Here is a 24,377-nt window from a genome sequence, read left to right as displayed (position 1 = left end):
AGGATAATAGAACATCAGATATTTCCTGTTCATTCCACAGTTGATAAAAGTTCTAGTTATGTACTTTCAATTGCTATTAGTTTTATTCAAGAAGCTCCATTTTTACTTTCCAAAGGATCCTTGAAAGAATTTTTGAACCCATTTGCAATATTGTACTCACCTACTAGGTATTCTAGGTGATAGATTATTAATAAAATTATTTTTCAATGACAATCAATGGTATTTCCTGGTTAATAGACCACTAACTATAATGCAGAGAAGTGGAGGCTCTAGGAAATTCTTCTGTAGAAATCATGCTTTTCTCATGTTTGACAAGCTAGCCCTTGAGATTCAAAGGGAAGAGCACCAGACTTGAAGGCAGAAGATCTAAAAGTAGTGTGTATTTCTGGTACACTATTCCAAAACCAGCTCTCACTTCCACCCCTCAGAATTCTGGGAGTACTCCGAGGGATTTTGTGTCTCCATTACTTCCACTGACTTAAGCCCTACATTGACTGTTTTCTGGCTTCTCCAAGGACCAATAACAATCATCCCAGTTCAGTATAACCACAAAATTGATTAGCTTTAAGAAAGATATATTTATTTTGAAGATATAGTAATAACAAAAGCATAAAAATTCCCTATTACCCCCAATGCCTCAGGAAACACCCTCTTTTATACCAGTTTAGTAGACTGGACTTAGCACAGTTTCCATATAACATTGATTCCACCAAATTAACTTACAGATATGGCATGATTATCAGATTAACTTTTACCTCAGCTACGCTGGGCTGGGTCCTGAAAGTCACTCCTTGCCCTTCTGGCCACTGATGTTCAGTTGCCTATAAAATGCATATGCTAGCATGCTGGAACAATGGTATGCTATGATGGTAGCATGCCCAGAATGTCTGGAAGTGCAGACATTGACTCTTCTGACTTTTATTTTTTTTTTTAATTCACAAGATCATAGCATCAATATCTCCACCTAGAACAAAGAACAAACATAGATGCCAAGGACTGAGACTGGTTTGATTGGGACACATTGCTTGAGAGAAGAGAAATCCCTCAAGGTCTCTCTCCTTACAACACTGTCATTCGTCTGATGCCCTAGGTGATGAACTCCAAGAAATGCATAAAGTGCACTTAAAGAGAAAATAGCTATTTTTAATGTCCCCACAATCAATCAAAAAGCCTCCTATTTTCCACATCAGTGGTTGACTGGAACCAATTACAGGAAATGTCTCTCTAGGTCTTTGCCTTTATACATCATCATCACTTTCTTGGAAGCAGGCTTCCTAGCCTCCTTTAAGTGAGAGTACACAGTCAGATGAATTCTATACATGGGCCTTTCCCCCTTACATTACATAAGTTTGTAATAATTATTAATAAATTATTAATTAAATTAATAATTAATTAAAATTATTAATAAAAATTAATAAGTTTGTCTGCTCCACTTTTAATAGTAGATGTGGAACACTGGTTAAATCACTTCACTTTCATTCTATAAGTTTCTGTTTCCTCAGTTGTAAAGAGTTGTGAATAAACAATTTTTAAAACAATAAAGGACTTTATAAAGTAAAATCTATAAAAATAAACATTAAGCATCTACTGTGTGCTAGGCACTGTGCTAGTATAATAAAGTTCGCATTTATATAACACTTTAAAGTTTACCAAGCACTTTACATATATTGTCTCATTAAAACTTCAACACAACCTTGTGAAGTAGTAACTCCAGTTCCCAGATTAAGAAACTGAGAATGAGTTTTAGTGACTTGTCCAGGGTGACACAGTTAGGAAGGGTCTATCACAGAATTTGAACTCAGGTCTTTCTGTCTCCAAGTCTTGCACTTTATTGATAATACCACTGAGAGAGGTAGTATTATTTTATGGTACCAATTTTTGTTATTTTAACCAACGGTAGTTCACCTAAGTATCCTAACAAAATTAGTTTTGTACATGATCTCATAGATAAAGGAAATGTTATAACTATGGGATTGCTAAACCAGTAAATAAGGAAAATGCTAGTTAACCTTCATTTTAGGAAACATTTAAAAAATATAAATGTAAATTTTATTTATTTTTTTCATTTTGTTTCAAACATGTATAACCCAGTAAAATAAATTGTCACACTGACCATATCCATCACTATACTATTAGGAAGTGGGTAGCTTGTTTTTACCATGGAATCTCTGGAATCCTACTTGGTCCTTATGCTGATCAGAGTTTCTGAGTCTTTCAAAATTGTTTGTCTTTACAATATTATTGTCATGATATGAAACATTCTCCTGGTTCTGTTCATGCTACTCTCCATTCATCCATTCAGAAAAGTCTTATCGGGTTTCTCTGAAACCATCTGTTTCATAATTTCTTAGAATAAAATAGTATTCATAATGTTCATATACCATAACTTTTTTATTTAGAGTTCCCTAATTGATGGGCATTCCCACAGTTTCTAATTCATTGTTACCACAAATCCAACTGCTATAAGCATTTTTGTATATCCTTAGTACTATCCCTTCCTTAAATAAGCCTCCCTCTTATTCTCTCTTTTCCCTTTTCCCTCATGTTTCCCTGTTGAGCAAAATATATTCCTGTACCCAACTCTGTATGTATTTTCCCCTCTTTTGACCAGTTCACATAAGAGTAAGATTCAAGCATCACCCACTCCCATCACCCCTCGCTCCTTATTTGTGTTGGCTTATATTTGTATACCCCAATTGTGTGAGATAATTTTCCCACCCTTCTTCCTTCCCCTCCAACCTCACAGTATATTCCTTCTCCCTTTACTTTCCATTCTTCTTTTAAGATTATTGAAACATAATAGAACCACTCCAAGGCCCTTCATCTGATTATATTCCCTCTATGGCCCTTGATGATAATAGGCTTCTGGGGATTCAAGTGTATTGTCTCCCTACATTAGACTGTAAACAATTTATCCTTTTACAATTCCTTATTAATATTCACTCATTTCACTTTTGTTTTTCTCTTGATGCCCGTTTGCACTTCTAAATTTATGTACTCAGCCCTATTCTTTTCATCAAGAATGTTTGGACATTCTCTATTTAATTAAAAGTCGATTTTTTCCTCTTTAGGAAATTCTGTACGAGGGAGAAGTATATAAGACACTGTATAATAAGGTCAGGCTACAAAAGGATCATTACTGGCAAACACATTGGCTGAATGTAAGATAAATTTAAATAAATATATATGTGAACTTCTGCACTTAGATACAAAAAAAATCAACTTAAAAAGTACTGGATGGGGGAGACATATTAGACAGCAATTGTTCTGGAAATTATCTGCAAGGTAGAGATGAATAAGGTTTGTAATGTGGCAGTAAAAGAAAAACTAATTCAAGTTTGGGCTCCATCAGGAGAATCACATCTTTTGGGAATAGATAGGTTATTAATTTCTTTGCACTCTGCACTTGTCAGTCCTCAAATGTAGTGAAATTTTCATTCCCCCCCATTCCAGTTTAAGAAGGATATTGATAAACTTGAGAAGGTTCATCTCCCCCAATCCAACATCAGGAATTACAGGGATGGGCCACCATGCCTGAATCAGGTATAAAAACATAGCCCCCTCCCTCAAAATTCCCAGATATTTCTATTACTCTTAGTTTCTCAGGTATGTTCTTCAAAACTCTACAAATAATGTATGTAATGTATGTAAATGAACTTAGTAAAAAGAATGACCTTTAGTCATCATCATCTTCATTTAGTACTTATGCCTTTGAGTTGTTTTTGAATAGGTCCCCTCAGTACATTTATCTCTAGGGCAATTTTCTCTCAGGTCTTTATAACTATTTCAAGCTGCTTTTCTCACAAAGAGTCCTTGGTTGTCACCTTTCAACAACTAAAATGAACACCTGTGAAAGTGATAGTATCTTATATATGGATGGATTGGATTAGCCACTGAGGTTCCTACCAGCTCTCAAACTCTGTAATTCAAACTCTGTGAAACTCTGCGCTTTAAAGTATACAGATATTAAAATACAAGAAAAAATCTTATAAAAAGAGTAGCAGATACTTGCATGTAAATTCATGGCTCTGTCTTCATAAGAAACCATTTTTTAAATATTAATTGTTAGATCTTAAAATTATTATTCAAATGTATTTGGATTACTTTATTTCAGAGTACAGTTCTTGACCTTTTGAAATATAAAATGTTTTCAGGGAGCAATATTTTACACTTGGCCAAACTTTTATTTGACATGCAAATATTTGAAAAGCTAATTACAGTCAGTCCTCAATATTTTTCTATTTAATTTTCAAGACTTCAAGCATTCCCATGATTGATTAGTAACATCATTTTCATTTTTACATTGGCCACCACATACATTCCTAACTATGTGCAGAAGAGAAAAAAATGAAAGATAAGATGTGTGCAAGTTTAAGGAGTATCTAGTGTTCTACAAGGTATTTCATTGTTCTTGTTCACCCTACTGTTGTAAGAGCTCCCCATGCATTTGTTGCATATTTTCATTGTTTGCCAATCCCACCACTGATCAAAGCCTCGAGGTTAAGTGTCAATTAGCCTCTGCTATGCTCCCATCCCCTGCAACTCTTAAGGATCTTAAATGGCACATGAAGCAGATGTTGCTAACTGACTAACCTGGTGCAGCCTTCATGATCTCCAATGTTATCCACCTGCAGTGAATGACAGAGTGTCAGAAGTGATATTGAGATTTTGTCAGTCTTGGTATCTTTTGACAGCAGTGATTAAAGTTCCAGCAAATTCTCTCTTGGTTTTCAGAAGGTGGCCAACGTAGAGAGGTTTATAGCAACATATATATACAGTACATATATACAGTATACACCCTCATGCCACCATCTGACAGTGGAAAGTAAGATTCAGGTTTTAAAAAGTTTTAGTTTTAAGAATTTTATTTGCTGTACAATATTTATGGTGCTCTTTCATGTGTTATGAAAAGTAAATATTGTCTGAAATAATTTTAATAGAGATATTAGTATAAAAGATCATAGAACTCTAGGGAATTACCAGTAAGAAAAAGTTTTCTGCATGTTACCAATTTTATTTTGTGTACTACATTTTATAGGTTATTTCATGGTTACTGTGTTAGTAAAAGTCCACATTATCAGAATTAATGGTTTGTTATAAAGAATTATATGCAGAAAAGTATATTTTCAGCCATCTCTAGTGAAATTACAGGGTATGTGTGTGAATGTGTGTGTGTGTGTGTGTGTGTGTGTGTGTGTGTGTTTGCAGGAACCTAACCCTCTATTTCCCATAGGTTCAATGTGTCAACATTAGTGTTTTTTACTTTCATGTTTTTTTGAGGAATGTTACTCCTATGAAAGTTGAGAATTGACTGTACTTTGAAAAGAAATCAGAATGTACTAGTTGTTCATATGCTGCTTTTTATAATTTTTTTGTGTGTTTAGCAGAAAATGTAAGGACTTAAAGTGTATTTAAATCAGTGACTTAACCAAAGTTTAATAGAAAATATAATAATGTCTCATTGATTGATTAGTTATTTAACAATATTTTAAACATTTTTAAAGAAATCAAGGTGTGTGCTGGCGGTGTGTGTTACGTGGGGAATGTATACATGAGAAGATGTATTTCATAAATGAGAAGGAATGATACAGTAGTGCAACAAAGTATTATATCCCAGGGAGTGCTCTTTCCACTATACCAAGCTGTATCTCAATTATTCAAATGTTACTTGCCTTTGATTTTGGTATTTGCTAGGCAGAAAGGAAAGGAATCTAAAGGTGTATTTTATCTCATCATTTGAAGAGCAAATAGGGTCAATCTGGATAATGTCAGTCACAAGAAAATATATTTAGTGGATATACATTTCTTTGCAACATTTACATTATGGTTTTAAAAAAATGAGTAAAACTGAATGGCTAAAATCCACTTTCCACAAATCTTTCTTTTTTCTTTATGGACTTCAAAAAAATATCTGAAGTAAATTAGCCTATGCTAACTCTTTTGGTTTTGATCCTTTGCTTTTCAGATGGCAAAACATGCTGTCTTCACTTTACTGAACTGAGTTTGAATGATGCTTTCATTGATATTTTTGAGTCACATATAGAAGTCAAATTGATATTGTACACAAGGGAAATTATAACCTGTGCTCAGCCTCTTTTTACAGTGAATTTTGTACTTAATAATGAGTTCAAACACACCAAGAAAACAGTTTGGATTATTCATGGATATAGGCCATTTGGCACAAACCCAGTATGGCTTCAAAAATTAACAAAAATTTTGCTATCTTTAGAAGATCTGAATGTAATCATAGTTGATTGGAATCATGGTGCTACAACTTTACTTTGTGAAAGAGCCATACGAAGAAGCTGGACAGTTGCTGAAATATTGAAAGAGTATGTTAAAAGGATGATGGTAAGTTGGGAATTTGTTTACCTGAAACAATATAAAACAAAAGATGAATAAATGAAACAGTGCCTTAAGCAATATCATAAAGTAAAATTTGAAAAAAGGAAAACTTGTTAAACAAAACTGTTGACAAAATAAGGAAAGCGATTTACTGAGTTACTATTTATCCTAAGATGATAATAGAATAACATTCATTGACTTGGACCAAAATTAAAATGAAATGTTGCATTTAGAACTCTATTTACTGAAATAATACTGAAATATGGGCTTTTTGGTAAAGTGCTTATGTTACAGGTTTTAAAAAAAAATCTCATAAAACAGCTAAACATGTCACATATGATTGAATTACATTTTCTCTTTCTAAATTTTTTACACATGTTAATTATCTACCTCCCCTACTTTATCTTCCCCCTATCCCAATGAACAATACTAGAAATGAAAAGAAATATGAAACCCTCAAAACAAAAATATATGGCTTAGCAAAACAGAAACCTATAACCATGGCTCATAGCCAAAAATTGGTGTATCATTTTTCATTGTAAGTCTATCACTTCTCTAGCAGGAAGTGTGTTCTTGATCTTGAGCCTTTTGGAATGATGCATTATCATTACATTGATCAGAGTATTAAAGTTGCTTCTTTTCTCTAAAAGACTTTAAAACTAATTTGCTTTTCTCACTAGCTATAACAATAAGACAAGAAAAAGAAATGGAAGGAATAAGAATAGGCCAAGGGGAAACAGAATTATTAGTTTCTGCAAATGATATGATGTTTTAGTTATAGAACCCTAGAGATTCAACTAAAATAATAATTGAAACAATTGACGATTTCAGTGAAGTGATAGGATACAAAATAAACTCATACAATTCATCAGTTTTTTCTCTATGTAACCAACAAAATATAGCAGGAAGAGATATAATAATACATTGCATTTGAATTAACTACGGACAGTTTCAAACACTTGGTAGTCTACCTGCTAAGACACACATGGGCATTATATGAACATAATTATAAAACACTCTTTCCTCCAATAAAGACAAATCTAAATATTTGGAGAAAGAATTCTTGCTCATGTGTAGGCTAGAAAAATAGAATAGAAATGACAGTTCTACCTAATTAACTTACTTATATTCACTAACACTTCAAACTTTCAAAGGATTACTTTATAGAATTAGAAAAAGAGTAACACAATTCTTATGATAGAACAAAATATTCATCATATCAAGAGTTATTGTTCATTCATTTAGTATGTCTGACTCTTAGTGACCCAATGGACCATAGCATATTAGGGCCTTCTAGTGTATATTATCTTAGAAAGTTCATTCAAGCTTATGACATTGTGCATCTCATCATCTTCCATCCTTTTTTTGCCTTCAATTTTTTCCAACATCAGGGTCTTTTCCAATCATATCGAGAGAATCAAGGGGAAAAAAAGAGAAGGAAGGTTGTCTGGCAGTACCAAATCTCAAACTCTTCTGCACAGCTATAATCGTTAAAATATTTTGGTACTGAATCAGAAACAGAGGGGTTGATCAGTGGAGCAGATTATGTAGAGAAGCAAATGTAAACTGGTGATTGATAAACCCAAAGATTCCAGATTATGGAATTAGAACTCACTTTTTGACAAAGACTGTTGGGAAAATGGAAAAATAGTCTTATATAAACTAGGTTTAGGTGAACATCTGATGCCATATACCAAGATAAGTTTCAAATGTGTTCATGATTTAGACACAAAATGTGACACCATAAATAAATTAGAGAGTATGGGAAAAATTATCTATTAGATCTATGGATAGGGAAAGAATTCGCGAAGAAAAAAGAGATAGATTCTCAAGAGGTAAAATGGATAGTTTTGATTACATAGAATAAAAAGAGGTTTTACACAAGTGAAATTGATACAGATAAAATTGAAAGAGAAATAGGGATTTCGGGGGAAATATCTTTGCCTCAAGTTTTTCTGCTAAAAGTCTTATTTATGATAAATATGCAATTGAATCAAATTTATAAGAATGAGACATTCCTCAATTGAGAAGTAATCAAAAATATGAACAGGCAATTTTCAGAGGAAGAAATGAAAGGTATCACTAGCCATGTAAAGAAAATTATCTAACTTACTATAATTAGAGAAACACAACTTAAAGCAACTCTGAGGTACCACCACCTACCTACCATATTGGCTAGGTTGACAAAAAATAAAAATGGCAAATGCTGGCAGGGGTCTTGGAAAATAAATATTTCAATACAGTATTAGTGGACCTGTGAACTTGTCCAACCATTCTGGAAAGAAATTTAGAACTATTATACAAAACTGTGTATGAAAGTTATTAAACTGTGCATATTCTTCGACTCAGTTATATGACTGTTAGGTCTATGCCCTAATGGTCTCAAAGAAAAAGAAAAATTATCTACATATACAAAAATATTTACAGGAACTTTTCTGGGATAGAAAGAATTAGAAATTCATAGGGTGCCTATCAAGTGAGTAGTGGCTGAACAAATTACTGTGCTATAAAAATAAGAAAGGGGATGCTTTTTAAAAATACAACTACTGGGGGTGGCTAGGTGGCCAGGTGGCCGAGTGGATAGAGCACTGGCCCTAGAGTCAGGAGGACCTGAGTTCAAATCCGGCCTCAGACACTTGACACTTACTATATGACCCTGGGAAAGACACTTAACCCCATTGCCTAGCCAAAAAAACCAAAAACACACATCTAGAAGAATTAGATGTATGAATGGAAAGCTAAGTGAGCAGAATCAGAACAAATTTATTAAATATTAAAACATTGTAAAGATAATCAACTTCGAAAGAGAGAGGAACCCTGATTGACTCAATTGTTCTATGATTAATAGATTCTGTTCTCTTCCCTTCTTTGGAAATCAGAAGAAACTTTGTACTTCTCTGGTCCTTCAATATCTCTCTCATTCTCTATTATCTTTTACATATCACACATTTTTGCTTACCTATTACTCCTGCCAATTCTTTTAGTACCCGATGATGTAGAACATCAGAGTCAGATGACAGCAATTCATCAAATGCAGCTAAGTATCTCTTCTAGCATTTCCTTACATTGATTGGTCATGAACTCTATTAGCCATTTTTGCTCTAGTGTTTCCAATGTAAAGATCTCTCTAATTTTAGATTAAACAGAATCAAAATAAAAATGGAGAATTTCTGCTTTTTTCCTCACATATTTTTAATAGTTATTGATAGATAGCATTTATAGAGAAAAACAATTCTCAAACCTTTTTGGTCTCAGGGCACCTTTGTAGTATGAAATATTGTTGAGGATTTCCTCAAAGAGTTTTTGTTTATGTGAGTTATATTTTTGATATTTGCTGTATTAGAAATTCAGAAATCTTAGTATCATTATTAAAATAGCATAGCTCTAATGGAAACATGGAAGGTTTCTGGGGAGATCCTAGACCACAATTTGAGAATCACTGATATATAGAGCATTAAGGTTTATGAAATATTGTACATATATTATCTCTTTTCATCCTCAACGTAACCCTGTGAGGTAAGTCAACAAATATTTATTGAATGTCTACTATGTGCCAGGCACCGTGCTAAGAGTTAGGCCTATGAAGAAAAATAAAAAAACAGTTCAAGTTAGTAGGGAGTTCATAGTCTAATGTGTAAATGTTAATATTATCTCCATTTTTCTGCACAGACCTGAGGCTGCAAGAGAACAATTGTCTTGCCCAAAGACACATAACCACTAAGTGTCTGAGGTAGGAATTATATTCAGTCTTCTTGACTCCAAGTCCTGTGTTTGATACAGTGAATTACTTAACTATTAATGAACCACCATACTGCCTCATTTGTCACTGCTTCAGGGTCTGTACCACAATTCATTCTCTATTATAATAGCTCATATTGCCAGCTTCTTTTTGTACATTCTTTAAATCTAGGATTTTTAAAAAAATTAATTCAAATTTAAATTCAATTTTATTTTTAATCTCTTAATTCTTGAATTAGGTATAAGAATTGAATTCTTATCTCTTGAACTCCTCCCATTCCTTCCCCTTCCAAAGAAAATTCAAGAAAAGCAAAATTAATTAAAAACATATATATGGAAAAAAATTCCCACACTAGCCATAATTTTAAAAATTCAAATATATGTCTAAATCTGCATTGAGTTCATCACTTATCAGTGTGGGGGTGTGTAACTTGTTTAATAATGAGTCCTTTGGAGATCTGCTTTGATCAGAGCTCCCAAGTCATCCAAAGTTTTTTTTTCTTTATAATATTCTGCAAATTGTTCTCCTGGTTTTATTCACTTCATTTTGCACCAGTTCATCCAAGTTTTCTCAGGTTTTTCTTATCTAACAATTCATCATGACTTGCAACACAACAAATTGTATTCCTTCAAATTCATATACTAAATCTTGTTTGGCTATTCCCCAAATATTCTAACTATTTGCTACCAACTGAAGAGGTGCTATAATTAGTTTTGTAACTCTGGGACATTTTCTTCTTTTTTAAAATCTCTTTGGAGCATAGACCTAGTAGTGGCATCATTGGGTCAAAAGATATGTATAAATTAGTAGCATTAGGGGGCATAGTTTTAAATTACTTTTAAAAATATTGGGCAACTTCACAGCTCTAGGAACAGGGCTTTAATGTTCCTGTTTTCCCATAGTCCTGCCAGTATTTGTTGATTTCCTTTTTTGTTAATTTTTCTAACATGAAAAATTTTGAGGTTGTACCTTAGAGTCATTTAAGTGTGCGTTTCTCTAATATTAGTGATTTAGATAATTTTGTATGGCTGTTGATAGTTTTAATTTCTTCCTCTGAAAACTGCCTATTCATATCTTTTGACCATTTAACAACTGGCAAATTTTTTTTCTTATAGATTTGGCTCAGTTCCCTACATGTCTTAGAAATTAGACTGAGAAACTTTCTGTGAAGATTTTCCCCAATCTCCGCCTTCTTTTCTAATATTCACTGCATTGATTTTATTTGTGCAAAAATATATGTAATCAAGATTGTCTGTTTTTTTTCTTATGAACCCAGGTTGTTTCGTCATGAACTTTCATAATGCTCATAAATCTGACAGGGAATTTATTGCCTGCTTCTCAAATTTATTTGTGATATCACCCTTTATGCATAAATGATGGACCTATTTGTTTACACTGTGAGATGTTGGTCTCTACATAGTTTCTGTCAGACTTTTTTTTTTTTTCCAATTTTTTGAGTTGTTTTTGTTGAATAATGAGTTCTTGCCCCAGTGGTTGGAATCTTTTGAAATATCAAGCACTATGTTACCGTGATCATTTGCTTCTGCATATTGTGTATCTAAACTGTTCCATCAATCAACTTCTCTATTTACAATCAAGTGCCACATCATTTTGATGATTATGGCTTTGCAGCATAGTTTGAGATTTGGTACTGCTAGGCTCCCTTTCTTTCCATTTTTTTATTTGTTCCTTGATATTCTTGATCTTCTATTCATCCAGATAAATTTTTTTACTATTTTTTCTATTTCTATGAAGTAATACTTTGGTAGTTTAGTTGATATGACACTGAGCAAGTAAATTAATTTAGATAGTGTTGTCAGTTTTGTTATATTGATTCATTCTCACCATAAGCAATTGGTATTTCTTCATTTATTTAGATCTGTCTTTGTGTGAAAAATGCTTTGTAATCGTGTTCCCATACGTCTTGTCATATAGATTAGTCAGTATTTGATATTGTTTCTACCTAATTCAAAAGGAATTTCTCTCTTATGGTTAGATTTTTTTCTGATATATATAGAAATGCTGATTATTTGTACAGTTTTAGTTTATATCCTACATCTTGACTGATTGACTCAATTACTATTTTAGAGGATTCTCTAATTAAACTCTTCTATAATCTGCAAAAGGTGATAATTTTGTTTTTTCTTTGCCTATGCTTGTTCCCTCAGTTCCTTTTTTTCTTGTCTCATTGCTATAGCTAGTATATTTAGCTCTATATTGACAAATATGATATGACTGACAAGTATGATAGAAGATCAAGGGCTGAGACCTCCTAGGTTGCTAGTGAAAATGACATTGATATAACTAACTATGGGAGAAAAGATTAAGTAGAGAGGCAAAGGATGTTAGAAAAGAGAATATTAGGTAGTAAAAGAGCACATGGCTGTGAAAAAGGGCAAACAAATCCAGTAGAGTACAGGGCCTGATTTAGGTGAAGATATAGAAGGGTCATAAGGGAATTTAAAAGATTGAAATCTTGAAGGTAAAACACTCCTGAATGACATTGCTAATGGTGGCTGAAGTGGTATCTAATGAAGATGCTAGGAAATGGAAAGAGTAATTATTAATAGATAGAAGTGACAAGAGGGTGCTGTGATGTTGTAGCTCAGATTTGGAATTAAAATGGAAAAGATGGGTATTTGAGTCTTGGAAATTGAAACATTTTTTAACCAAACTGTATATCTTAAAATTTATATAAATCATAATATATTTTTAATTACAGAAATATGGAATTCCTCTTCAGTCTTTTCATTTCATAGGAGTGAGCCTTGGGGCTCATATATCAGGATGTGTTGGAAGCCTATTTAATGGTCAACTTGGGAGAATTACTGGTAAGTAATTTAAATGGAATTGCTAATCAAAGCACACTTTTAAACACCAAGAGTTATTTCATTTATTGTTCAACAGGTACATTTTAAAATAAGGGTACAAATATTGCAATTTATTGTCTCAATTGTTTTCTGTGAAAGGGCTTTTTGAAAATTAAAAGTTGTCCATATTTTAAGTGAGCTTTCCTATCTGACAAGTAAATCCTACCTGTAGCAAAAGCAAAAAGCAGAAAACAAAAGAGAGTATTGTATTTGTGAAATAATGTGTCTACATTTTCAGACCACTGCTATTTAGATAAAGATGGGAATAAATTTGGATCTTTAAACAAGTGAACTAACATGAGAAGCACATTATTAATAATGCAAGCTAATGTAGCATATTCTTATATACTTTCTTTTGGCAAATACTAAAGCTTTAATAAATGCTTGTTGACTGAATGATCACACCTCTACTCTACCCCCCAACACCACCACAATGTAATACTTCAGTAGGTTGTTTTCATAAGCTGCTGTGGTTAAAATATAGTAATCATCTAGGGGCCAACTTTTATTCAGGTATTGAGTTTCTCTCAACTAAATTAGGTGACTTTGAAACAGTCAATGATGAGGCCTGTACTCAAAACTCTTTTCAGCTTGTTAGGATGTTACAAAGCTTATAATCAACTATAGGCATTCTGACAATGCAGGGTTATCTTCATGTCATTATGAGATATCAAAGCAGGATCTTTGCGGACCAGGCCACTTACTGAACTCACAGGATCACAGTTTTAAAGTTAAAAGGATCCTTAGAGGTTATCAAGCTCATATTCTTCATTTTACAAATGAATATTTGAGTGAATGAAACATTTGCTATGTGCAAAGAGACAAATAGAAAAATAAAACACTTCCCACTCTCAAGGAGCTCACATTCCAATGAGGATGACAACAAATTTAGGAGCTAAGTGATGCAATGAATAAAGTGTTGGCCCTGGAGTAAAAGACCCTAGTTCAAATTGTGTGACCTTGGGTGTCTCCTTTCTGCTTGACTGGCAACTCTGAGATTTGGCTGTAATATTCCTAGGAGTTTTCATTTTGGGATTTCTTTCAGGTGGTCATCAGTGGATTCTTTCGATTTCTATTTTGCCCTCTGATTCTAGAATAGCAGAGCAGTTTTTCTTAATAATTAATTGAAATGTGATGTCTAGGCTCTTTTTTTGATCATGGCTTTCTAGTAGTCCAATAATTTTTTAAATTGTTTCTCCTTGAAAGGGAGAGGTAGAATGGGGTAAATTATCTCACATAAAACAGACAAGAAAAGGCTTTTGCAGTGGAGGGGAAATGGGGAAAGGTGAGAGGGAATGAGTGAATCTTATTCTCACAGGATTTGGCTTAAGGAGGGAATAATATATACGCTGATTTGGGTATGGAAATCTGTCTTACCCTAGAGGAAAATAGGGGGAGAAGTGGACAAGAGAGCAGGAGGATGACAGAGGGAAAGTCAGATTGGGGGAGGGGGTAATCAGAAGCAAACACTTCTGAGTAGGGATAGGGTCAAAAGAGAGAATAGAATAAATGGGCGATAGGATAGGATTAAGGGAAATATAGTTAGTTTTTCACAACATGACTACTATGGAAGTGTTTTGCATAACTACACATGTACAACCTGTATCGAGTTGCTTGCCTTTTCAATGATGGTGGGTGGGGTGGGAGGAAGGGAGAAAATTTGGAACCCAAAGTTTTAAAAACACATGTTAAAAAAATTGTTTTCACATGCAACTGGGATAAAAGAAGGGGGGAAGGATGAGATGGGAAGAAAATTTGGAACTTAAAATATTGTGGAAGTGAATGTTGAAAACTAAAAATAAATAAATTTTAAAAAATAGAAATAAAAAAATTATTTCTCCTTGATCTATTTTCCAGGTCAGTTTTTTTCCCCCAATGAGATAGTTCATGTTTTTTTTTTCTTTTGATTTTGTTTGAAAGCTTTTGTGTAAACAAAAGTAATGCAGCCTATTTAGTAGGAAATAGAGAGGAAAATTTTACAATTTTTTTTTCTGACAAAGGCCTCATTTCTCAAATTAACTGAACCACATTTATAAAAATAAGAATCATTCCCCAATTTTTATTCTTTTTTATAGTATTTTATTTCTCCCCAGTGACATGTCAAGAAAATTTTTAGCATTCATTTTTACAAGATTTTGAGTTCCAAATTTTTCTTCCTCCCTCTCTCCACTCTCCTTCTCTGAAAATGATAGTCAGTTTGATATAGTTTATACATATGCTATCCCATAAAAATATTTCCATATTAGTCACAGTTGTGAAAAAAGTAACAGATTAAAAAAAACACAAGAAAGAATAAAGTGGGAAAAACTATGCTTCAACATACATTCAGAGTCCATCAGCTCTTTATCTGGAAGCTTTCTCCTTCATAAGTTCTTTGTAGTTGTCTTGGATCATTGTGTTGTTGTGAAGAGTTGAGTCATTCATAATTGATCATCACACAATGTTGTTGATATTGTGCACAATGTTTTCTGGGCCTGCTCATTTTACTTTTCATCACTACATATAAGTCTTTCAAGAATTTTCTGAAATCTGCCTGCTAATCATTTCTTATTGCATAATAGTATTCCATCACATTCATATATCATGACTTCTCCAGTCATTCCCCTTTTCCCCAATTTTTAAACAGTCAAAAGATATGAACAGGCAACTTTCAAGAGAAATCAAAGCCTTCAATAATCACATAAAATGCTCTAAATTACTACTGATTAAAGAAATATAAATTGAAACAAATTTGAAATATCACCTCATACCTAGCAGATTAGTTAATACGACAGAAAAAGGAAAAGGACAAATATTGGAGGGAATGTGACAAAATTGAGACGGTAACATGCTGTGGGTGGAGGTATGAGTTAACATAACCATTTTGAAGAATAATTTGGAACTATCAAACTGTACATCCCGTTTGACCCAGCAATACTACTACTAGGTCTGTATCCCAAGGAGAGCAAAAAACAAAAGGAAAAGGACCTAATTGTGCAAAAATATTTATAGCAGCTCTTTTTGTGGTGGCAAAGAATTGAAAATCAAGGTGATGATCATCATCTGGGAATGGCTGAACAAGTTGTGGTATATGATTATGATGGGATGCTATTATGCTATAGGAAATGACCAGCAGTATGGTTTCAGAAAAACCTAGGAAAACTTTTATGGACTCATGCAAAGTGAAGTGAGAAGAACCAGAATATTGTATGCAATAGGAACAATATTGTAAGGATGATCAATTGTGAAAGATTTAGCTACTCTGATCAAGACAATGATCCAAGATAATTCCAAAGGACCACTGATGAGAAATGTTATCTATCTCCAGAGAGAGAACTGATGAACTCCAAATGCACATTGAAGCATACTTTAAAACTTCTTTATTTTTCTTCTTTTTAAGTCTTTTTTTTCTTTTTTAATATGTCTAATATGGAAATATATTTTGCATGACTTCACATATATAATTGATATCAAATTGCTTGCCTTCTCAAGTAGGAGAAGAGGTTTGTGGAGGAGAGAGAGAATTTGGAACTCTAAATTCTAAAAATTAATGTTTTTACATATGATTGGAAAACATTTAATGAAATAAAATATATTTTAAAAATTAAATATATCATTCAGGAAATACATTATTGGGAAAAGTACCATGCTGGTAGTAAGAATAAGAGAAAATAGGTGGACTACCCAAATTGAGCAAAGATATATGCAAAAATATCATAAAACCTAGAATAAGAGCTCCAGGACATTAGAGTGGTCTTTTTAGAAATACTATGCAAGAGAACAGACAAACCTCCTACAGAATGAGAAATAGATGGATGATGATCTATAAAACAGCAAAAAGAGAAGGATCATAGAAAGAACAACACTACTAATTGCTGTAGATAAAATAATGATAAGCAAAGACAAAAAAGGGAATATTTACATAATTCTTCTTTTTATTTTGGTTTTCTCTCAAGAAGAATGAGTTTTAAACTGGAATTACCAGACTAAAAATAGTTAATAGGAAGTTGATATTAAGTAAGAAAATAAGAGAATGCCTCAGTTGCTCTTCATGAGTTCTAGTCACCTGATGAACTATATACCCAGGTATAGAAAAGACTAGCAGATATGGTTCTTGATACACTGTCAGAGATGCTTGAAAGATTATAGAAAACAGGAGAGTACTCTAAATACTATAAGACTGGAAACAAAGAAATATGGCTTAAGATTTCAAAGAAAAGATGACAACAGTGAGTTTGAATTCACTTCTTGGTAAAATTCTAGAATGGATCATTATAGGGATAGTCAGTGCGTGTTTAAGAAGAAAATGGTGCTTACAAGAACCAGAAAACTCATCAAGAACAAGTGATGCTATATTAGTCTCGTTTCTTTTCTTTTTTTTTTTTAACAAGACTACTAGATGGGCAGCTAGGTAGTGCAGTGGATCAGGCACCAGTCCAGAACTAGGAGGACCTGAGTTCAAATTTGGCTTCAGATACTTACTAGCTATGTGACCTGGGCAAGTCACTTAACCCTGTTAGCCTTAAAAAGAAAAGAAAAGAAACCCAAGGCTACCAGACTGGTAGATCAGTAAAATGCTATAGATGTCATTTAGCTGATTCTAGCAAAATATCTGACAATTTTTCATTATCCTTGGTGGGAATATTCAGGCTAGTTGAAATCATCTCAGTTGGATTTTAAGCTGATTAAATTACCAGACCCCTAAAATTGTTGTTAATGGTTTGATATCAGTTTGGAAGAACGATTCCAGGGTATTGCCCAAAGGATTTATGCTAGTCCTTGTGCTGTTTAACATTTTATTTTTAATAATTTTGATAAAGGCATAGATATTTGTAAAAATTGAAGATGACAGAAAACTGACAGAGATAGTAAGCACCCTGGAAAGCAGTCAGAATTCAAAAGAGATCATCGGATTGAATCTAATTTTCCAAATTTGTAAGGTTACAGCTAAATTATTATAACTGAATTGAAAAAGATGAACTTTGCTAATATAAGATTGAGGATGCAAGGTCAGGCAACAATTTGTCTGAAAAGTATATGAAGTAGTTTGGTAAAGTGGAAAGATTGTTGGATTTGGAGTCCTAAGACTAGGGATGAAACCCTCTTCCCCTTAGTTCACCTGAGATAGATTAGGTTTTGTAAAAGGAATTCTCTCACAATTAGAGGAAATAACATAAAACAAAATAATCATTTAACAAATGTTTATTAATTAACAAATTATAATTGGGCACATTACTAATTATTTACAGAATATATGGAGTTTGAGCTAATGTAGCATTTATCTAGCTACAGAGGGACAGTACAGTTCTCAAAACTCTAAACAACTCCTACCAAATGTGCTGTGCTGCCTTAGGAAAAGATATGAAACCTTGGTCATTTTCAAAGACATTTGCAGTTTATTTGTACCCCAACTGCCTCAGCTGACTCTCACCACCAGTTTCCAGAGCCAGTGGTAATAGTGTCTTACATTTGCAAATCTCCACTTAACTTTCCTGGATCAGACTAAGATGAGCCAGTAAGTGAAATAAATACCACTATCAAATGCTTGTTTAGGAAAATCACTTATTTATCCAGCTCCTAAATATTTTTGCATCAATGGTAGCCATCTCCAGAGTGGAGGAGAGGCGAGGGAAGGGAAAATATTTACATTATAATTTTATTGTATATTTGAAAGGAATAGCAAGTTAAAACATAGTAGATTTACAGTTTCATGTGCAATCATCTTTTTATTCTACTATATTATGAAAATGTTTATTTTATTCCATAAATTAAAAATAAAATTAAAAAAAGAAAATCAATAAAAAGTTAAAATCTCAATGCTGTTTTTGGTGATCAAGTAGGCAAGGTGATTTTTAAAATCAACTTTACAGGGAGCTAATAACAAAATCATTTATAGGATGAAGCTATTTACTCATTCCAGATTTTATTTTTCCTTTTGAAGACATTATCAGTAAGGCTTCATCTCAAAATGAAAAAGTAGTGTGACTAATACTCAACTGCCAATTCTCACATGTACTGAAGTCAAACTTAACCTTTAGCATGCTAACTTCTTTCTTGCATTTCAAGCATTGACCCAGCAGGACCAGGTTTCAATAATATGCCAAGAAAAATGAGATTAGATTATACAGATGCACAATTTGTTGATGTCATCCATTCTGATATTAATGGTAATAATAGCTTGATTTTTGAAAAATTTTCTTTGAAAGTGAATAGAAATAAAAACAGTTGGAGATATGAAAAATAAAAAAGAGAAAAAAGAGAGTTGGTAGGTGTAATGAAATGTAATCTGTTATTCTAGGCTTAAATTAGCATACCATGTCACCTCCCCCCCTTCTGAGGACAAGGACCATTTCACTTTTGATTTTTACATTGCCAATGCCCAGAACAGTGCTTTACTCAGAATAAATGCTTAATAAAAATGCTTATTTGAATTTAATTTTAGCTTTCTTAGTAGCTATTTATGATTACCATTCATTCCAATAACACCTCCCCTCATCTACTTTAGAAAATGTTTAGTTTTTCATATATAAACTTTTAGGATCCCTGTATACTTCCCATTCTGAATTGTGTATACAGATATTAAGGAAGACTAACCCTAGCAACAATCCCTGAGAAGTTTTACACTTTACACTACTCTATACAGAGAAGTACTAGTTCATCCCTATTCTTGGTTTATTATGTTTATGTGAGCTACACATCTATGACAATATCCTGTCCTCTTATCTAAATCTTGTAACTCAAATTTTCAGTAGTCTTGACATGTAACCCTACGAAAGGTTTTTGCACATGTAAATAGATTTTATACACACACGTGTATATATATATGTGTATTTGTATTTACATATTTTGTATTTGTATATCAGTTTGTTATCCCCATGACTGATGATTCACTAAACAACATTTAGAGTCTTAACAAAAATAAACTCCAATGACCAGACCATAACTAAAATGCAAAAAAAATGTATACTTGGCACTTTTTTCAGCAATTATGTCTTCTCTGTGTCAGTTTTTATTGAGCCTATCATGGTTACTATTTGTCTTCCTCTGTATATACACACATACGTATAAAAACACAAAAAATGTATGTATAATATTTTACAGCTTCTTTAGCATGAACGTGAGGTATGATACTTGACCCCTTTGTCAATTATATTTGAAAGATCATAGAAAACCAAAGATACATTACAGGGTTGGAGATGGCTGAATATTGCCTCAATTTTCAAAGAAAATAAGTGAGAATCTCTTGCCTTTAATTACCCAGATCCCTTCAGTAAGGATTCTTGTTAATAAGTATGATATTTTCAAAGTGCCAAGAACTTATTTTACAATAGACAGGAAACATGGAATTTTGTCTTGGATGTGTGATTTATATTAACTTATTTTTTGCTTTTAAGTTTTATCCAAATATCTGAAAAATCTAAGGTAATACTATTTTCTGAATATTGTACTACTGACTGAATCATGTATATCTTATAATTCCTGAATAATTTATCTTTAGGTCTTGGTATCAGCCACTCTATTGGACATATAGATTTTTATCCTAATGGAGGAAAAAAACAACCTGGCTGCCCCAAATCAGTATTTTCAGGTAGATCTTTTTCAATTTTAACTTAGAAAGTTTATCTAATTTTAGAAAGAAAAAATATTTGTCATAATGTGAGAAATTGATATGCATTAAGCTGTTGTAATTATGGAAAGTAAGCTAAAACTTCAAAGAAATAAAAAATAGCAGAGGTGGAAGAGACTCAAATACATCTAGTTGACTCCTTCATTTTGTAAAGATGAGGCCCCAAAAGGTTCAATAAATTACAAAGGTGGTAAACAACAAAACTAAGCTATGAACTTAGGTAAACTGATTATCATTCCATTGATTTTTCCAGTATATTGATATATTTATTGAAGTTCTTTATTCCTTCAATGAGGACATTTCCAATTTCACTTCCATTTATTGCCCAATACAATTAAAAGATAGCCACAAAACATTTTGGGAGTGGATATTTTAAAGTTGATAGATATACCTAGATTAAAATGCTTGCCAGACTTCAGACAATGGTTTTGCTATATAGACCAGTAAAAATGTGAGTTTTATCAATAAATATTACTTTCCCCAATTTTCAGCACTCCAGTCTTTGTATTTTCTTGTTGGGCACAAGCATTTTTTTTTTCTTCATAGCACTGTTTTGTTTTTTTTTAACTGATCTTTTTGCTGTTCTTCCACCTTCAAGAAACCTATACCTCATCCTTGAAACTCTTCACTATAGATGGTATGAGGACATAAGTATGTTCTTTAAAACTTACAATTCTTCTCAATTGGCCATGGGAATCTATCTTATCCTACAGGAAAATAAGGGGAAAGAGGATAAGAGAGTGGAGATAATAGAAAAAAGGGCAGATTGGGGGAGAGGGTAATCAGAAACAAATGCTTTTGAGGAGGGATAGAGTCAAAGGATAGAATGGAATTAATGGGAGGCTGTATAGGATGGAGGAAAATACAGTTTAGTATTTCACAACACGACTATTATGGAAGTGTTTTGCATGACTACCTTTTGCATGTATAACCTATATTGAACTGCTTGCCTTCTCAATGAGGATGGGTGGGGAAGGGAGGAAGGGAGAGAATTTAGAACTCAAAGGTTTAAAAACAAATATCAAAAATTGTTTTTACATTCAACTGTGAAATAAGATACATAGGCAAAGGGGTATAGAAATCTATCCTGCTCTACAGGAAAATAGAAGGGGAGGGGAATAAGAGAAGGGGGTGGTGAAGGGAGGGCAGATTGGGGAAAAGGGTATTCAGAATGCACGCAGTCTTGGGGTGGTGGAGGAGAGAGATGGGGAGAAAATTTGGAACTCAAAATCTTGTGGAAGTGACTGCTGGAAACTAAAAATTAATTAATTAATTAAAAATAATTAAAAATAAAAAATAAGAACTGGAAAAAAAGACTTACAATTCTTCCATTATCAAAATCCTTCAAATTAAGAAAAAAAATGGAATATTTGCATATAAGATGAAATCTAGGACTCAACTCACAGATAACTAACTAAAAGTGAGGGAAATGCAGTTTCATCTGGTTAAGGTCAGACATTCCAAGCCTTGATAGTATCCTTAGAAGCTCATAATATGACTATTATTATAAAATTAAACCATATTAAAATCATTGCTTATCTCAGTTAATTTGCACAACATTGCAGAGTCTGGCACATAATAAGTGCCTCATAAATGTTTACCATTTGTTTCATTGGTAGTAGTCTGAACTAAGGGGCAGCTAGGTTGTACAGTGGAAAGAGTACCAGGCCTGGAATCAGGAAGCCCTGAGTTCAAATCTATTCAGCCTCAGATCCTTACGAGCTGGGTGACCCTGGGCAAGTCATTTAACCCTGCTTGTCTCAGTTTTCTCATCTGTAAAATGAGCTGGAATAGGAAATGGCAAACCACTCCAGTATTTCTGCCAAGAAAACCCCAAATGGGGTCATGAAGAGTTGGACACAACTGAAACAACTGAATAGTCTATACTAAAGCATAGTATGATAATGAATACCAAAATTTGACCAACATTGTTATCACAACCACTATCATTACAAGGACATTTGCAGAGTTTCAAACATTTTTTGCACTAAAGAATTTTCCAGAACATTGGAAAGTAAAAGTATTCTCTGAGCCACCATGTTACAGAGTTGTCCTATATTGAATTCTCAATGGTTGCAAAGTTTAGGGAGGGGCAAGACAGTAAGTTCAGGGAGGAAGAAATGAGGAAATAAGTTCATGGTATTATACTTTGGTCTCAAGTGTGAAATATGTCCTTCCTCAGCAACAAGTGTAAAAATGGTAGTTAGACTGTTTAAAACATAATATGGCTCAAGTATGTTAGCAATTATAGTAATATAATTAATTCAATACTCCATGATTGCAAAAGATACATTATTTCATCACTGTGGTTATTCTTTCCACAATACAGTTTGTTTCTCCCTGCTCTACCCACTGAAATACTTGCTTAAGTTTCGTGAGCTGATTTGGCCAAAAAGAAACCATAGTTTTCTGAATTGCTCTCCCACATACAAAAATCATAATGTGGGGGCCACCTTTATGATAATGACCATCTGAAAACTTGGATAAACTCTTTCTCCTCTGTCACTCCACTGCTAACCCCATACTTGAAGCCTTTCCAGCTTGGTAAAAACTGCCAGTTTTTCTCTCATAGGCTTTGAAAACCCAGTGGCATCTTTTCACTGACATGAGGTACAATATTGGAATAAGATTTGAAGTGTTGAAGAAATTAACAAGCCTTATTTAAGGGGGCAGAGCCAAGATGGCAGAGGGAAATCAGTGACTTGCTAGAGCTGTCCCCCAAACCCCTCCAAATACCTGCAAAAAATGGCTCTAAACAAATTCTAAAGCAGCAGAACCCACAAAAAAAAAAGCAGAGTAAAACAAATTTCCAGCCCAAGACAACCTGGATGGCTGATTGGAAAGGTATATGGCGCCGGGCTGGGAGAGGAGCGTGGTTTGGCATGGGCATGCAGGCCACAGCAAACCTGGAGCAGGCCTCAGAGGACTGAATTGCGGGCAGCTGTGACGGTTTCCAGACTTCTCAACCCACGAACGCCAAAGACAACTTAGAAGGTCAGTGGGAAAAGTCTGTGACTGCAGTGAGAGAAGAAGCTAGATCTCAGCCACCCTGAGGGCAGCGGCTGGTTTCTGAGCTTCCGGCCCACAGACTGAGGGGGAATTGAGTAGCTGATCAGAGGGGGATTGCAGGGATCTCTTTGCCAGGGCTGAGGCAGGAATCTCTTGCTTTACCAGTGCTTGGATCTGGGTCACAGTTCTGAGGGGCAGTCTTGGGGTGAGGAGGAGCGCTGGTGTGGTGGAGCTTGTTGTGGCAGTGGAGAGGAAACACCTCACCCCTTATCATAGCAGCTTGGAAGAACTGAAAATTTACAGATCCCTAGAAGTACCTCTGAAAACATCTGTACAACCCCCCAAAGCTTGGGACAGTACACTCTTCACATTGGAAGCAGACTCTTACCTTAACAAAGAGTTTAAAACTCAAGTAATTGGTTGGGATCATGAGCAAGCAGCACATAAAGAGTCGGACTATATTATCTTACTTAGGTGACAAAGAAGATCAAAACATACAACCAGAAGAAGAAAACAATGTCAAAGCTCCTACATACAAAACTTCCAAGAAAAACATGAATCAGTCCCAGGCCTTGGAAGAGCTCAAAAGAGATTTTGAGAAGCAAGTAAGAGAAGTAGAGGAAAAACTGGGAAGAGAAATGAGAATGATGAAAGAAAATCATGAAAAGCAAGTTAACAGCTTGTTAAAGGAGACCCAAAAAAAATACAGAAGAAAATAACACCTTAAAAAATAGCCTAACCCAAATGGCAAAAGAGGTCCAAAAAGCCAATGAACAAAAGAATGCCCTAAAGAGCAAAATTGGCCAAA

At 33.8% G+C, this 24,377-nt stretch overlaps 1 protein-coding gene across 1 annotated transcript in view; it reads left to right on the top strand.

Annotated features, from left to right (window-relative positions):
* Positions 1–20,547, top strand: part of LOC114029266 (lipase member I-like) — a 39,796-nt gene extending 19,249 nt beyond the window's left edge. Inside the window, exons 2-6 of the mRNA XM_027843630.1 lie at positions 2,747–2,799; positions 5,937–6,351; positions 12,807–12,919; positions 19,000–19,100; positions 20,432–20,547. Coding sequence (XP_027699431.1) covers positions 2,747–2,799; positions 5,937–6,351; positions 12,807–12,919; positions 19,000–19,100; positions 20,432–20,547 — 798 coding nt within the window. The remainder of the gene's footprint in view (positions 1–2,746; positions 2,800–5,936; positions 6,352–12,806; positions 12,920–18,999; positions 19,101–20,431) is intronic.
* The last annotated feature ends 3,830 nt before the right edge of the window (positions 20,548–24,377 follow it).

Source organism: Vombatus ursinus, unplaced genomic scaffold, assembly GCF_900497805.2.
Source record: "Vombatus ursinus unplaced genomic scaffold, bare-nosed wombat genome assembly UNPS02014924.1, whole genome shotgun sequence".
NCBI classification, from domain to species: domain Eukaryota; kingdom Metazoa; phylum Chordata; class Mammalia; order Diprotodontia; family Vombatidae; genus Vombatus; species Vombatus ursinus.
Note: the sequence above shows the minus strand (reverse complement) of the source record. Positions and strands in the feature narration are given on the sequence as shown.